General features: G+C 40.4%; 2 protein-coding genes across 9 annotated transcripts in view; one reads left to right on the forward strand and one right to left on the reverse strand.

Annotated features, from left to right (window-relative positions):
* Positions 1–17276, forward strand: part of LOC105472699 (SON DNA and RNA binding protein) — a 33599-nt gene that overhangs the window by 1739 nt on the left and 14584 nt on the right. For 6 of the 8 annotated variants that reach the window (XR_981743.3, XM_071095644.1, XM_011726203.3 and 3 more), the window contains exons 2-6: positions 1489–1655; positions 3912–9827; positions 11592–11752; positions 13671–13817; positions 14022–14210. Coding sequence is in view for 7 of the 8 variants with exons in the window: in XM_071095644.1 (XP_070951745.1) it covers positions 1489–1655; positions 3912–9827; positions 11592–11752; positions 13671–13817; positions 14022–14210 (6580 nt within the window). In the remaining variant the exon portion in view is untranslated. Of the gene's footprint in view, positions 1–1488; positions 1656–3911; positions 9828–11591; positions 11753–11981; positions 13501–13670; positions 13818–14021; positions 14211–14311; positions 15104–17276 lie in introns of those variants that run through there. The other 2 variants (XM_011726204.3, XM_011726205.3) reach the window with 2 other exon arrangements.
* The window catches only part of LOC105472702 (DNA replication fork stabilization factor DONSON), a 29112-nt gene continuing 25226 nt past the window's right edge, over positions 13391–17276 (reverse strand). Inside the window, exon 11 of the mRNA XM_011726208.3 lies at positions 13391–15390. The gene's annotated coding sequence lies outside the window, so the exon portion shown is untranslated. The remainder of the gene's footprint in view (positions 15391–17276) is intronic.

Consider the following 17276-nt stretch of genomic DNA (forward strand, 5'->3'; position numbering starts at 1 on the left):
ATGCAGTTAACAGTTGGTAGCTTTAAGATGAAATCATTACTTCCTTGTAGATTAACTTTTAAAACCATAATTACTTTTCTGATTTTCAGATTTGTCATAATTATGTATAAGTGCTTAGGAAAATTGTAAAATAAAGTGCTACAGAAAAGAATATCTAAAAATAATAGTAGACGAAGCACTTTATTACTAGAGGAATATGCAGTTTCTCTTCAAGCAACACACAGTGCATTATCAGTCTGCAAACAAGTTTTTGATTATTTGCCATTTCAGTGAGCTATTTTTTTTCTCATCTGCTTTTATGTAAATTAGAGTATTGAGGCTGACAGATAGTTAAAACACGTTATCGAACTTCTGTTATAGATGGTGTGTAAGAATATGGCCTCTGGTTTGAGTACCAGCTTCACCTCTTAGTAGCTGTGTGACCTTCAGCTAAGTTTCTTCATTTATAAAAGAATAATAGTGGTGATCTTAGAGTTGTGTTAGGATTAAATGAGTTAATGTAGAACAGTATGACACTAGCTAGTAGTCAATAAATGTTAATTAATATAATTATAATTATACAATTCATTGTATTAGAAAACCAGATGTTCCTTGATAACATTTAGGTAACTCCTGAATTTTTTTTGGTTTTTCATCATTCAGACTTTTATCAGGTAGTGGAGCATAATTGTTTTATGTGTTTTCATTTAGCTAAAATTGAAGTTAAAATCAAACTGTTGCTGAAATTATTTGATTTTTCAAAATTTTGCAAAGTCACACGAAAATAGTAGAAATTACTGGGCGAATGACATGTTCTTACCTATTTAAAGATTTCTCTGGCCCTGTGAATGGAAAATGTGTTAAGCCATCTATGCTTTTACTGTTGGTATAAATGCCACTTGTTTTATGTGAGTTTTTTAAACCACGGTTCTTGATAATTGTGTAAAAATTACATAAATTATTTTCCTTTTAAAGTTTAGTGGCATTTCAATAACAATGTAAGCCTGGACAGAGGTTACAGGTTACCCTTTTTATTCAGTGTGCCTGTGGCTAGCTTTTGTGTTCCTTGATACTATTGATGGTGATTGTGATTTATGCACAGGTGTGGCTTTAATGTAGCCATGGTTTCTACCATAATGTTAGGCCTTTTGATTTATGACTGGGCTCTTATTAATTTTTCTCCCCTGAGAGAAATATATGGGCAACCCAAAAGCCTAAAGTTAGATTTCTGAATTTATTTTGTTTAAATAAGAGTGTACTTAGAAACCTGTTTTAAAGAGTTTTTCTTAATTTTCATAGTTCTGAAAACTTTAATTGTATAAGGTGAAATGTCCTAAATATAAGTAGATCCTGTTAAGGATGCATTATTAGTGGTGAATATCTAAAATAGGAAAAAGGTAAAATGTCTGACCGTCAGTACAACATATGATTATTGTAATTAATCGGATTACTCTTTTTATTAATGGTATGACAAAATATTAATGAATTTCGATAACTTTTCATGTCAAGTGGAAGGAATGAAGGCCAGCTGAATGGTGAAACAAATACACCCATTGAAGGAAACCAGGCGGGTGATGCAGCTGCCTCTGCCAGGAGTCTACCAAATGAAGAAATAGTGCAGAAGATAGAGGAAGTACTTTCTGGGGTCTTAGATACAGAACTACGATATAAGCCAGGTAAGTTGGAGATAATTAACTGTCTCAAAAATTTTCTTTTAAGATTTTTTTGAAATTTGAAGGTTAATACTAGTGTTTGACCTCAGTATTTACGATATTTATTAAATTAAAAACTTCAGGCTGGGTGCAATGGCTCATTCCTGTAATCCCAGCACTTTGGGAGGCTGAGGTGGGTGGATCACCTGAGGTCAGGAGTTCCAGACCAACCTGGCCAACATGGAGAAACCCCATCTCCACTAAAAATACAAAAATTAGCCGGGTGTGGTGGTGGGTGTCTGTAATCCCAGCTACTGGAAGCTGAGGCAGGAGAATCACATGAACCCAGGAGGCGAAGGTTGCAGTGAGCTGAGATTTTTATTTTTTGAAACTCCGTCTCAAAAAAAAAAATTCAGTAAATTTAAGCTTTTTAAAAATTGATTTAATGAAGATTTGCTTGTTTAAATTCTCCATACTTCCACTGAAACACAAACATTGATGTACTTATTTGCTCTGCTGGTAGAATACAATTTTTATCTTTGACTTAGTTTCAGTTTATTTGATTCAGTTTCTTAGTATCAGGAATTTGAGCATGCATTTTTATTAAACAGTTGCGTAAAAACATCCATCACACTTAAACTGCAGTGGATGAAGAGGAGTCATTGCTTGAATATTTAGCGTTTTTGGAATTGATTAATCATTGTTTAGAAATGAAGGATTTAGCCACAAAAATAACAGTCATTACCTTGATTTAGTTCTGGAATCAAGTTTGTGATATGGTTTGTCCTTCTCTTTTTTGGGGGGAACTTTAGCTGTGCTAAAGTAAATAAAGTTCATGACTCTCACAGACTTTAGCTATCCTTAGATTCATGACTCTAACAACCTTGATTGAAGTATAACTTAGCTAACATTTTGTATTATGAAACAATAGAAAATGATTAGTTTTGCTTCAGCCTATGTCAAGTGTTGATTTGTTGATTTATTTTTTTCTGTAGTCTTAATGGCTCAGATTTCTGATGAGCCTTTTTTTGGGATCCCTAAGATTTATCTAATTTGATATTGGCATTAGAGTAAATAAATCTCATTTGGTTGTTAAAGTTGAATACTCCCATCTGTTTAGGGTATGTAAATTCAGACCTTCTTAAGTTATAAATTAAGGACTAAGAATTTCCTCTCTAAAATCAGTATTTTCTAAAATAGAAACATTTAAAAAGTTATTTATTAGTGGTTTTAGAATAGTATTGGGGGAAAATGTTATTTTTATTAGAATGTGACAACATAGGCATAATAAGGTAAAATTTGAGTTCTCTGAATATTTTATATTTGTTGTTCAGATATTTTTATACTCTCTAGAAGCAATCACTAACCTTTGCTGAAAGCTTATTCTGTGCCAGGCATTGTTTGATGTACTTTGCATGTTCTAACTCACTTTATCCTCTAACTCTAGAAGACACAACATGTGTGTCAGTAATTTGGCCAAGACCATTAACCTAGTAGTGATGATTGAGGATTCAAAAGTGGCAGTCTGTTTCAGAGCCAGTGCCATATTGCTTCCTGTGTAAACAAGGGTTACTAATCGCAAAAATTATATTATGTGGGTATTTTTAATAGGAATGGTAGGAACTAATAACATGAAATATATTCCTTGACGAAAGTAGTTTAAAAGTAATTTTGCTATAATTTGAGAGCTGGAGGAAATAATTATTTTATAGAATTTCGTGAAACATATCTTAATGTAATTCAAAGTAAGTTTTGGTGTTAAACTAATAATTTATTTTTAAACCAGGCATTAGTTGTGGAAAGAAGTATCAGAAAAGTAGCAGTTTCCAGGATGTTTTATGAAAAATAGTTTATTGGGTAACTTTTAATTTAACGTGAGGTGTTATACTATGAGTTTTTTTTTTTTTGGACAGAGTCTTGCTCTGTTGCCCAGGCTGGAGTACAGTGGTGCAATCTCAGCTCACTGCAACCTCCACCTGCTGGGTTCAAGTGATTCTCCCGCCTCAGCCTCCCAAATAGCTGGGACTACAGGTGCATGTCACCATGCCTGGCTAATTTTTGTATTTTCAGTAGAGACAGGGTTTCACCATGCTGGCCAGGCTGGTTTTGAACTCCTGACCTTGTGATTCACCTGCCTCAGGTGCTGACATTACAGGTGTGAGCCACTGCACGTGGCCTGTATTACGGTATTTTAACATGGAATGTAAATATGGGCTTATATAATTTAATCTAACTCTAGTTTGGGGAATGTCTGACAAAATTAATTTCTATTACTTTCAGACTTGAAAGAGGCCTCCAGAAAAAGTAGATGTGTATCTGTACAAACAGATCCTACTGATGAAATTCCCACTAAAAAGTCAAAGAAGCATAAAAAGCATAAAAACAAAAAGAAGAAAAAGAAGAAAGAAAAGGAAAAAAAATATAAAAGACAGCCAGAAGAATCTGAGGCAAAGACGAAATCTCATCATGATGGGAACATAGATTTAGAATCTGATTCCTTTTTAAAGTTTGATTCTGAACCTTCAGCTATGGCGCTGGAGCTTCCTACAAGAGCATTTGGCCTGTCTGAGACCAATGAATCCCCTGCAGTTGTGCTAGAACCTCCTGTAGTATCAGTGGAGGTACCAGAGCCACACATCTTAGAAACTCTGAAGCCAGCTACAAAAACTGCAGAACTGTCAGTTGCATCTACATCAGTAATCGCAGAGCAGTCAGAGCAGTCTGTGGCAGTAACGCCAGAACCATCCATGACAAAGATTCTGGATTCCTTTGCAGCAGCACCAGTGCCTACTACAACAGTGGTGTTGAAGTCATCTGAGCCAGTCGTAACAATGTCAGTGGAGTATCAGATGAAGTCTGTGCTGAAATCTGTGGAGAGCACATCTCCAGAGCCATCCAAGATCATGTTGGTAGAGCCCCCAGTAGCAAAAGTGTTAGAGCCTTCAGAAACCCTTGTGGTATCATCAGAGACACCTACTGAGGTGTACCCTGAGCCAAGCACATCAACAACAATGGATTTTCCAGAGTCATCTGCAATTGAAGCGCTAAGATTGCCAGAGCAGCCTGTAGACGTACCATCGGAGATTGCAGATTCATCCATGACAAGACCGCAGGAGTTGCCGGAGCTGCCTAAGACCACAGCGTTGGAGCTGCAGGAGTCGTCGGTGGCCTCAGCGATGGAGTTGCCGGGGCCACCTGCGACCTCCATGCCGGAGTTGCAGGGGCCCCCTGTGACTCCAGTGCCGGAGTTACCTGGGCCCTCTGCTACCCCGGTGCCAGAGTTGCCAGGGCCCCTTTCTACCCCAGTGCCTGAGTTGCCAGGGCCCCCTGCGACAGCAGTGCCTGAGTTGCCAGGGCCCTCTGTGACACCAGTGCCACAGTTGTCGCAGGAATTGCCAGGGCTTCCAGCACCATCCATGGGGTTGGAGCCACCACAGGAGGTACCAGAGCCACCTGTGATGGCACAGGAGTTGCCAGGGCTGCCTTTGGTGACAGCAGCAGTAGAGTTGCCAGAGCAGCCTGCGGTAACAGTAGCAATGGAGTTGACCGAACAACCTGTGACGACGACAGAGTTGGAGCAGCCTGTGGGGATGACAACGGTGGAACATCCTGGGCATCCTGAGGTGACAACGGCAACAGGGTTGCTGGGGCAGCCTGAGGCAACGATGGTGCTGGAGTTGCCAGGACAGCCAGTGGCAACAACAGCGCTGGAGTTGCCGGGGCAGCCTTCGGTGACTGGGGTGCCAGAGTTGCCAGGGCTGCCTTCGGCAACTAGGGCACTGGAGTTGTCGGGGCAGCCTGTGGCAACTGGGGCACTAGAGTTGCCTGGGCCGCTCATGGCAGCTGGGGCACTGGAGTTCTCGGGGCAGTCTGGGGCAGCTGGAGCACTGGAGCTTTTGGGGCAGCCTCTGGCAACAGGGGTGCTGGAGTTGCCAGGGCAGCCTGGGGCGCCAGAGTTGCCTGGGCAGCCTGTGGCAACTGTGGCGCTGGAGATCTCTGTTCAGTCTGTGGTGACAACATCGGAGCTGTCAACGATGACCGTGTCGCAGTCCCTGGAGGTGCCCTCGACGACAGCGCTGGAATCCTATAATACGGTAGCACAGGAGCTGCCTACTACATTAGTGGGGGAGACTTCTGTAACAGTAGGAGTGGATCCCTTGATGGCCCCAGAATCCCATATATTAGCTTCTAACACCATGGAGACCCATATATTAGCATCCAACACCATGGACTCCCAAATGCTAGCGTCCAACACCATGGACTCCCAGATGCTAGCATCCAACACCATGGACTCCCAGATGTTAGCGTCTAGCACCATGGACTCCCAGATGTTAGCAACTAGTACCATGGACTCCCAAATGTTAGCAACTAGCTCCATGGACTCCCAGATGTTAGCAACTAGCACTATGGACTCCCAGATGTTAGCAACCAGTTCCATGGACTCCCAGATGTTAGCAACCAGCTCCATGGACTCCCAGATGTTAGCAACCAGCTCCATGGACTCCCAGATGTTAGCAACCAGCTCCATGGACTCCCAGATGTTAGCAACCAGCACCATGGATTCTCAGATGTTAGCAACCAGCACCATGGACTCCCAGATGTTAGCAACTAGCTCAATGGATTCCCAGATGTTAGCATCTGGCACTATGGACTCTCAAATGTTAGCTTCTGGCACCATGGATGCTCAGATGTTAGCGTCTGGTACCATGGATGCCCAGATGTTAGCATCTAGTACCCAAGATTCTGCTATGTTGGGTTCAAAATCTCCTGATCCCTATAGGTTAGCTCAGGATCCTTACAGGTTAGCTCAGGATCCCTATAGGTTGGGCCATGACCCCTATAGATTAGGTCATGATGCTTACAGGTTAGGACAGGACCCTTATAGATTAGGCCATGATCCCTACAGACTAACTCCTGATCCCTATAGGATGTCACCTAGACCCTATAGGATAGCACCCAGGTCCTATAGAATAGCACCCAGGCCATATAGGTTAGCACCTAGACCCCTGATGTTAGCATCTAGACGTTCTATGATGATGTCCTATGCTGCAGAACGTTCCATGATGTCATCTTACGAACGCTCTATGATGTCTTATGAGCGGTCTATGATGTCCCCTATGGCTGAGCGCTCTATGATGTCAGCCTACGAGCGCTCTATGATGTCAGCCTATGAGCGCTCTATGATGTCCCCTATGGCTGAGCGCTCTATGATGTCAGCTTATGAACGCTCTATGATGTCAGCTTATGAACGCTCCATGATGTCCCCAATGGCTGATCGATCTATGATGTCCATGGGTGCCGACCGGTCTATGATGTCATCATACTCTGCTGCTGACCGGTCTATGATGTCATCGTACTCTGCAGCTGATCGATCTATGATGTCATCTTATACTGCTGATCGTTCAATGATGTCTATGGCTGCTGATTCTTACACCGATTCTTACACTGACACATATACAGAGGCATATATGGTGCCACCTTTGCCTCCTGAAGAGCCCCCAACAATGCCACCGTTGCCACCTGAGGAGCCACCAATGACACCACCGTTGCCTCCTGAGGAACCACCAGAGGGTCCAGCATTGCCCACTGAGCAGTCAGCATTAACAGCTGAAAATACGTGGCCTGCAGAGGTGCCATCATTACCTTCTGAAGAGTCTGTATCGCAGCCTGAGCCTCCTGTGAGTCAAAGTGAGATTTCAGAGCCTTCAGCAGTGCCTACTGATTATTCAATGTCAGCATCAGATCCCTCAGTTTTAGTATCAGAGGCTACTGTGACTGTTCCAGAACCACCGCCAGAGCCAGAATCTTCAATTACATCAACACCTGTAGAGTCTGCGGTAGTAGCAGAAGAACATGAAGTTGTTCCAGAGAGACCAGTGACTTGTATGGTGTCTGAAACTCCCACAGTGTCAGCTGAACCAACTGTGGTAGCATCAGAGCCTCCTGTTTTGTCAGAGACAGCAGAAACATTTGAATCCATGAGAGCCTCAGGATATGTTGCCTCAGAGGTATCTACATCCTTGTTGGAGCCAGCAGTAACTACTCCAGTGCTGGCAGAGAGCATTCTGGAGCCTCCAGACATGGCTGTCCCAGAGTCTTCGGCTATGGCTGTCCTGGAGTCTTCGGCTGTGACCGTCCTGGAGTCTTCAACTGTGACCGTCCTGGAGTCTTCGACTGTGACTGTCCTGGAGCCTTCGGTTGTGACTGTCCCGGAGCCTCCTGTTGTGGCTGAGCCAGACTATATTACCATTCCTGTGCCAGTTGTTTCTGTGCTGGAGCCTTCTGTGCCTGTCTTGGAACCAGCGGTGTCAGTCCTTCAACCTTCTATGATTGTTGCAGAACCATCTGTTTCTGTCCAGGAGTCTACTGTGACAGTTTCAGAGCCTGCTGTCACTGTCTCAGAGCAGACTCAAGTAATACCAACTGAGGTGGCTATAGAGTCCACACCAATGATACTGGAATCTAGTATCATGTCATCACATGTTATGAAAGGAATTAATCTACCCTCTGGTGATCAAAATCTTGCTCCAGAGATTGGCATGCCGGAGATTCCTTTGCATTCAGGTGAAGAGCCACATGCTGAGGTACACCTGAAAAGTGACTCTTATGAAAGTGAACATGGTATAAATATAGACCTTAATATAAATAATCATTTAATTGCTAAAGAAATGGAACATAATACAGTGTGTGCTGCTAGTACTAGTCCTGTTGGGGAAATTGGTGAAGAGAAAATTTTGCCCACCAGTGAGACTAAACAGTGCACAGTATTGGATACCTACCCTGGTGTTAGTGAAGCTGATGCAGGAGAAACTCTATCTTCTACTGGTTCTCTTGCTCTGGAACCTGATGCAACAGGAACTAGTAAGGGTATTGAATTTATCACAACATCTACTCTCAGTTCAGTTAATAAATATGATATTGATGTATCTTTAACTACTCAAGATACTGAACATGATATGGTAATTTCCACCAGTCCTAGTGGTGGTAGTGAAGCTGACATTGAAGGGCCTTTGCCTGCTAAAGATATTCATCTTGATTTACCATCTAATAATAACCTTGTTAGTAAGGATACAGAAGAACCATTACCTGTAAAAGAGAGTGACCAGACATTAGCGGCTCTGCTCAGCCCTAAAGAAAGTAGTGGAGGAGAAAAAGAAGTACCTCCCCCTCCTAAAGAGACACTGTCTGATTCAGGATTTTCTGCCAATATTGAGGATATTAATGAAGCAGATTTAGTGAGACCATTACTTCCTAAGGACATGGAACGTCTTACAAGCCTTAGAGCTGGCATTGAAGGACCTTTACTTGCAAGTGATGTTGGACGTGACAAATCTGCTGCCAGCCCGGTTGTAAGTAGTATGCCAGAAAGAGCTTCAGAGTCGTCTTCAGAGGAAAAAGATGATTATGAAATTTTTGTAAAAGTTAAGGACACTCATGAAAAAAGCAAGAAAAATAAGAACCGTGATAAGGGTGAGAAAGAGAAGAAAAGAGACTCTTCATTAAGATCTCGAAGTAAGCGTTCCAAGTCTTCTGAACACAAATCACGCAAGCGTACCAGTGAATCTCGTTCTCGGGCAAGGAAGAGATCATCTAAGTCCAAGTCTCATCGCTCTCAAACACGTTCACGGTCACGTTCAAGACGCAGGAGGAGGAGCAGCAGATCAAGATCAAAGTCTAGAGGAAGACGATCTGTATCAAAAGAGAAGCGCAAAAGATCTCCAAAGCACAGATCCAAGTCTAGGGAAAGGAAAAGAAAAAGATCAAGCTCCAGGGATAACCGAAAGACAGTTAGAGCTCGAAGTCGAACCCCAAGTCGCCGGAGTCGGAGTCATACTCCAAGTCGTCGACGAAGGTCTAGATCTGTGGGTAGGAGAAGGAGCTTTAGCATTTCCCCAAGCCGCCGGAGCCGCACCCCAAGCCGCCGCAGCCGTACCCCCAGCCGCCGGAGCCGCACCCCCAGCCGTCGAAGCCGTACCCCCAGCCGCCGGAGCCGCACCCCCAGTCGTCGGAGCCGCACCCCAAGCCGCCGGAGAAGATCGAGGTCTGTGGTAAGACGACGAAGCTTCAGTATCTCACCAGTCAGATTAAGGCGATCAAGAACACCCTTGAGAAGAAGGTTTAGCAGATCTCCCATCCGTCGTAAAAGATCCAGGTCTTCTGAACGAGGCAGATCACCCAAACGTCTGACAGATTTGGGTGAGTCATTTTAAAATTTAATGGGACGGTGGTAGAAAATGTTTTAAACCTTAATTTTTTCTGATCTTGAGTCAAGTGAAATATTTACTTACTGGTTTAGGATCAATGTTTCTGTCTTTAAGTTTTTATGATTAAATGGTACTGTATTTAGGAAGTACTGGGATCAGTGTATTGAAATTAGAGTTAAAAAGTCCTGTGTCGGAGTATAGTAGAATCAAGGTGTTTCCATACTTGAATGTTTTATTTTGTTTCAGTTATCTTGCCATAGCTAAAAATGGAAAGCAGAAGCAGATGTAGAATTCTAGCTAAATTAAAAACAAGCTAAGTATATGCTCAGATTGTTATTTTATGTGTTCTAACATACATCCTTGCAAATAAGCCTAAAATTACAATGTTCCTTTTTAAATAAGTTAACATATCTTAAAATGGCATTATAGGACTGTTAAATGTTAGTGAAGGTAATTCCGATTGGTATAGTTGGTAATGGAAGTGAGTAGGGAATTTTGCATGTGGGGGTTATTTAACTGGGTAGGTAATACTAGCTAAATAAAGTTAAATATTTTAGATCAGAGTGATTTTTTAATAACCCGTTCTGCTTTACTTTAAAAATAACTGCTCTAATTTCCCCTGATTTTAAGTAGTGTACAGAGGTGATTAAAACTTGATTGATATGCATGATTACCTACAATATGTATGGATGATTTATCCTTATCCCAGTATACTGGACATTTCTAGGCCAGGATTGACTAAAGAAAAAGAGGTTAAGAGTAAAAAGGGAGAATCTGCATTCAGTTCAACAGAAGTTTTCTGAGTTCTTTTTTATTCACAGCAGAGGAACAGGATGTAATTCCTCAAGTGATTACAAGTTGGTGGAGGAGATATGGGTAAAATGCATATATGTCTCTCTTACCAAATAGTAACACTAAGAAAGAACAGAATGTAATTGCTATAATACTGATAGAGGTGAGGTACTTTAGGAATGCAATGGGAAAAGGAATGTTAATTCTGACTTAATGACAACTTGTTGGATGAGGTGGCACTTACGCTGGGCGCGGTGGCTCATGCCTGTAATCCCAGCACTTTGGGAGGCTGAGGCGGGTGGATCATCTGAGGTCAGGAGTTCGAGACCAGCCTGGCCAACATGGAGAAACCCCGTCTCTACTAAAAATACAAAAAATTAGCCGGGTATGGTGGCACACGCCTGTAGTGCCAGCTACTCGGGAGGCTGAGGCAGGAAAATCGCTTGAACCCGGGAGGTGGAGGTTGCAGTGAGCCAAGGTGGCGCCACTGTACTGCAGCCTGGGCAACAGAGTGAGACTGTCTCAAAAAAAAAAAAAAAGAGGCACTTTAACTGGGACTCAAAGAGTGATTTAAGGTGTCAGATTAGAAAGAGAGTAGGGTCGTGATAATTTTGTGAAATAAAATTGGCTTTGGCAGGTTTATATCTTAGAGTATGTGTAGTAGGGTGATCATTATAGTTGTGTAGTAACGTATTGTAATATTCAAATGGGAAACTCAATATGTGGACTCAATTCTTTGAATGAGGCCACTGCTTAAAAACTTTCAGCCAGTGGTTTGATCACAGGTATAATAGAGCAGAATATTGATGCCTACAGTTTTTTCCTTTTTTTTTCTTTTTTATTCGATACCCAAGTTCTTCAATGGATCTAGGATGCCTTTAGTTTTGTTAGTATGTTAGACTTTTGGTGATACAAAATGTATAGCCTTTTAGGAAAACTGCAGCTTGTATTTTTCTTCTTACAGATAAGGCTCAATTACTTGAAATAGCCAAAGCTAATGCAGCTGCCATGTGTGCTAAGGCTGGTGTCCCTTTACCGCCAAACCTAAAGCCTGCACCTCCACCTACTATAGAAGAGAAAGTTGCTAAAAAGTCAGGAGGAGCTACTATAGAAGAACTAACTGAGGTAAGCTAGACAGAATTTGTTTTCATTCTTAAATGGATTATTCCAGTGATGTTGACTCTGGAGCGTGCCAAAACCCGAATTGTGGGCAGAACTGATAATGGCTGGCACCGAGTGGCCAAAACCCGAAATACAGATGTGGCAGCGGCAGAAGCTCTGTTTAGCAGGCCATTATCCGGGATGGCTAAGCTCCGCTAGCTAAAAGTTACTTCCCATTACTTTTGCTTTCCAGTTTTAGAAGCCAAACTGACTGAGGAGTGGGACGGTTCGTTTGAATGGAGGAGGTGTTGAGTGAGCAACACGCAGAAGCTCGCCTACAGTTTCGTTTCCATTCACGACGCGTTCACTGATCGCCACGAGTATACTGCATATACGCAAAGACACAGACAATCTTCAGAAATGATCTTTTGCCACCGGAGCTTGGAAATTAATAAGAATAGCTGGCCATTGCCTGAAAGGAACTTCTTTCGCATCAACATTTCGGGTTTTGGCTGTTTGGTACCAGCCATTGGCGATAATGGCCGGCCATTATCAGTTCTTCCTGCGGTTCGGGTTTTGGCAGTAACATATATATTTTAAACACACTTATTTTTGTTTTTAAAAGTTTGATCTTTTCAATTGAGGCTTTTTTGGGGCTTTGTTTTACTACTATTTTTTTGGTGTGGGTGGGAGGGGGGAGATGCTAAAATATTGCTGCTAGGATCCAGAAATACCACACTGTTTCATATATTGGAACTTGTTATTGGCTAGCCTTATGCCAGCCTGCCACTGTCAATATATTCTGTTCCCCTTGATTACAAGCTTAATATACTCTTGTGTTTTTGGCGAAATGAGCTTTTTATCCTATTGTAATATTTTCAATTGATAATAGATGTCATTAAATCTACTGCTTGTATAGAGACAGGTCTACCCAAATTTACTCTTGACCTTTTTATAAAGCCAGGTAATGGAGTCTGTTCCTTTGCATCTCAGGAAGGAATTGACTTTGCTTTATGTATCAGACCTCATCAATTGCACCCTCTCCATCATGCCTTATTTTCCTAAGTTCTCCTCAACCCACAAAACATTTATGGAGAGACATGTTGCTATCTAATCCTGTTGCAAATGTTTCAGATCTTTTGTTTTGCCATACTTTTGGGAAAATGTAAAGCTTCTGAATCTGTTTCCTCACTTAGATTTATTACAATATGAATTACAACTTTTTTAAAAAAAAGTTGAGGACCTTGTAAACGCTTCTATTGCTTATTTACCTAATCCAAGCTCCTTATCCAAAATGCTATGGACAGTTAATATTTTGCTGTTTTTGGCCCCATCTTCAGCCTTCTTGTCCCAAGTTTCTTCTCACCTTTTTACCACCACCTGAGTAGGATGACTTTTCCTTTCCTTACCAGTCTTTGTTCTTCACTATGAAAATCTGGCTTAGAACTCTTCAAGGAATATTCCTTGATTCTCTAACTCTGCCTGACTCTATTCTCTCTCAAGCCTTTGTTCTTTTAGCACTTATGTACTCAGTTTGTATTATATCAGTTTGCACTTGTTAATTGTGTTGCTCTGTAAAAGTGTTCAATTATTTCATGTATATGTATTCCTTCTCTTGTACTAGATTGTAAGCTCCTTGAGAGCAGGGACCATGTCTTCTACTTCTTCTTCTTCTTTTTTTTTTTTTTTTTTTTTTGTATTCCCCAGACAGTGCCCAGTACAGTGCGCTCTCTGCACATAGTAGGTGCTCAATAAATGTTGTTGACTGACCAGCCAGAGTGTGTTTAAATATTAGTTAATATGCCAAGTTATGTTTATCTATAACCTATCATGAATCTTGTTTTAACTTTGGAAAGTTGCTTTTATGTGGTTTTGATTCTAAGAAATTACATGTTGTACATAAAGCGTAAGATTTATCTTTTGTTTGTTTTTACTTTTAAAGAAATGTAAACAGATCGCACAGAGTAAAGAAGATGATGATGTAATAGTGAATAAACCTCATGTTTCGGATGAAGAGGAAGAAGAACCTCCTTTTTATCATCATCCCTTTAAACTCAGTGAACCCAAACCTATTTTTTTCAATCTGAATGTGAGTATTAGTGCTTATGGATTGGTAAAACAGTGTAACTTGTGGAACTATTTAAATAAAACCCAAATCGAATTTAGTTTATTAATTTTTGTTTTAAATACTGTGAGAAATAATGTACAGTATCATTTCCTTCAGATGTCGAAAATCTCAGAAACCATTTAATGCAGATATTGAGCTTTAATTAAGAAACACTTTATTTTTTAGATTGCTGCAGCAAAACCAACTCCACCAAAAAGCCAGGTAACATTAACAAAAGAATTCCCTGTATCATCTGGATCTCAACATCGGAAAAAAGAAGCGGATAGTGTTTATGGAGAATGGGTTCCTGTAGAGAAAAATGGTGAAGAAAACAAAGATGATGATAATGTTTTCAGCAGCAATTTGCCCTCAGAGGTAAGTAGGAGGAATATTATGTATTTTTCCTTTTTTATACCTGAATCTGCCATTTCATTGTTATTTTGTATCTGATTTGGATTCTGTTTCACTCTTCTTAGGGCCGGGTTAAACGGCAGGGCCGGGTTAGACGACAGATGAAACAACCCGCAGCTTCTCATTTGACAGTAACTCGATGCAATTCACTTTGTGGAACCAAGCCACAAAGTGAAAAGCATCGAATTGCAGAGAACAGTGTTATCACATCCCTACCCAACATTGGGCCCTCCCTGCACTTGTGGGAAGGTAGTCCAAGGTACAACTATTTAGCTTCCCGATTTGCTTCAAGGCTCTATAGCTCTAGATTTTGGTGGTAGCAAATTTATCGGGTGGAGGGATTGAGCGGAGAGGGGCAGATCCTCAGGTTCAACACAAGAACTGGATTGGAAAAGGTCATTGTAGGCTGATGTGAGCATCTTGGGTACATAGCCCATTGCCCTTAATGATGGTTTCTTACTGTTTCTCTGGGGTGTTTGTCAGATAGCCTTTAGTTTTAATTATTTTTCCTTCCCTTTGCTACCTTGGCCCTTTTAAATTCTTGTGTTTAACCTAATGCTCAGCCTTGGTACTCCATTCCCTTCTCCTTCCCCCCTTTGCTACTATTAAAAGTCGGAGAAGTGGAATTCACACGTTGAAATTTCCACGGGGCTATAGTTGTATCTTAATAATGCCAAGTGTCAAAACAACCCCATTAAAATGCCGCCTGATTAAATAATGTGCTGCTAAATATAGTGCACATGAAAACAGCAAGACTGTATATATATGTAAATATATATATATATCTGTATCTTTGTATGTATCTCTGTATCTGTACCTTTGCTGTATCTTTTAATAAACAGTTTACTTTTATTTAACTTGTTGTGCAAAATCACGCTTGGGGGATCTGGGAGGGTGGAGTTTTAATAGGGGGGTGGGAGTTTTAAATACTACAGATTAGTTGTCATCACCTCTTGCCCTTGGTTTCCAAAGCCCAGACTTTTGCCAAGGACTGGACTAGGTATCTGATGCCCATCTGGACATTTTTCTTGCAGTTCTTGCATATGTAGGTCAGAGACACCTGTACTCTTCACGGCAGGTTCCCTTCCTTGGCTTGGCCGTATCATCATCTTCCAGTAAACACCTCCAATTCAACAAATAAAACCTGTTTATAAAATCAGACCGTGAACAGAACCCAAATCAGAAACTTTTTGATAGCAGTACTTTTTTCCCCACGCTATTCACAGGTGACATTTTCACTTTTTTTTGTTTGACCTGCAGCATTTTGAGAACAAGTTCTATAGAGTGAAGCTGGACATGATAACTAGCCAGTGCAACTTACAGTTACTGGTGATAATCTGTATTCCCATGGGATTCAACAAGTGAAGCAAGTTATGCCATCACCAGTTAAGAGAGAGAGAGAGTTGGTTTGGATATTTTAGTGAGACCATTTGAGTTGTTAATCCCCAAATCAGGCTACCTGCATATCTCAAGAGAGAAAGGTTAACTGACATTTGCAGCTGACATAATCTTCTTGTAGCTGAATATAAACCATGATAAGAGGGTTGAACAGACTTACTTAGAAATCCTAATATGTATGCTTTTAGTAATTTCCTGCAGATTAAGCATTTAAAAAAGAGTTAGGAAAAAAAAATAGGTAAGGAGAGAGTTTGTATGACAAATATTTTCCAGTGAAGTGAAGATTTAACAAATATTGCAGAATTCCAAGGGATCTTCCTGAGAAGATAAGTGAGCATAACTGTTTTGAATTTCTTCAGTTCAATCATGGGGAAAGTGCTTAGTAACTCCTGATGCTTACACTTTTTTGAGAGAGAGAGAGAGAGAGTGTGTGTGTGTGTATGTATGTGTATTTGAAATTTAGTACTTAGCCATTTTCAATCTCAACACTGTGGTGCCTTAGCCTTGTTTGTCATCAAAAGTTGTCAGATTTTAAAGGTTGAGGAGAATTATTCTTAAATCTGGTGGGAAAAGTTGATAGAGAAAGGTACTCAAATAATGGTGACATTATTATTTTTTGTTAAAAAAATTTTTTTTCTTACCAAAGAAGAATCCTAGAAGGTAAAATTATTTTACAATTCTTTTCAGAGGGCTAAATGAATAAAGCAGATGATGTCTCTTTTGGGACAATATATGTAACTATTTGATATAAAACCTCTTTAAGCTACTTACAAGATTAGACTGAAAAGAACATACAGATTAATTCTAAAGAGAAGAATCCCAAAATACTGGGGCAAAGAGACAGGATTGCCTTTTGCTTTCATATCTGCACTTTTACCTGGCAATAATGTTAAAACATGTAGAGGAAATAGTCACAATTTAAAATGTTTAGTTGTGGTTATTTAGCTACCATCTAAATATACTATATTGTATATATAGAAGGTAAAAGTAATGAATTTATTATTTATACAGTTAGTGTTATATATACCAATGTTGTGAAATACTTTTGGTAACATTTTATGGGAGCATTAACCCTTTTGATTCCTTGTTAGAGTTTGAAATAAAGGCTTCTAGAGTAAAAGGAGATAGTTCTTTTAAATGGTCAACCTTTGAAATGAATAGTAATTTTTATCTATGCCTTTTTCATTTTAATAAATATAAATGGAGTTTGTGGTTCTTTGTTCTTGAGCATAAAACATTTAGGCAAAGATCACAGATTTTATCTCCATAAGAGGGCTGAATTAGCTTTGCTATAATCCCTAATCCCACCAATTGTCTTGCATATGAATGCTCTTTGACATGAGTATGAATGGATAGACATTGTGGATGAAGCAGCATAAATCCATTTCTTATGGAAAAACAACTCATCAGACTGTGTGCGGTACTGCCATAGCATCGTCTTCATACTCAGAAACCAGCCAGCATCATCCTCAGTAAGGACTACAGAACTTTGACTGTATTTGTGTGAATTTGATTTATAAACAATGAAATAAAAAAGTTGGAAAACTAATATTTTAAAAATAGTCCTCAGGGGCATTAATTCTTGGTAATAAAGTTAGCAGAGGTTTATTGAGTAGAAGATTAGGATGTAAT

The sequence above is a fragment of the Macaca nemestrina genome, chromosome 4, assembly GCF_043159975.1.
Source record: "Macaca nemestrina isolate mMacNem1 chromosome 4, mMacNem.hap1, whole genome shotgun sequence".
Classification (NCBI taxonomy): Eukaryota; Metazoa; Chordata; class Mammalia; order Primates; family Cercopithecidae; genus Macaca; species Macaca nemestrina.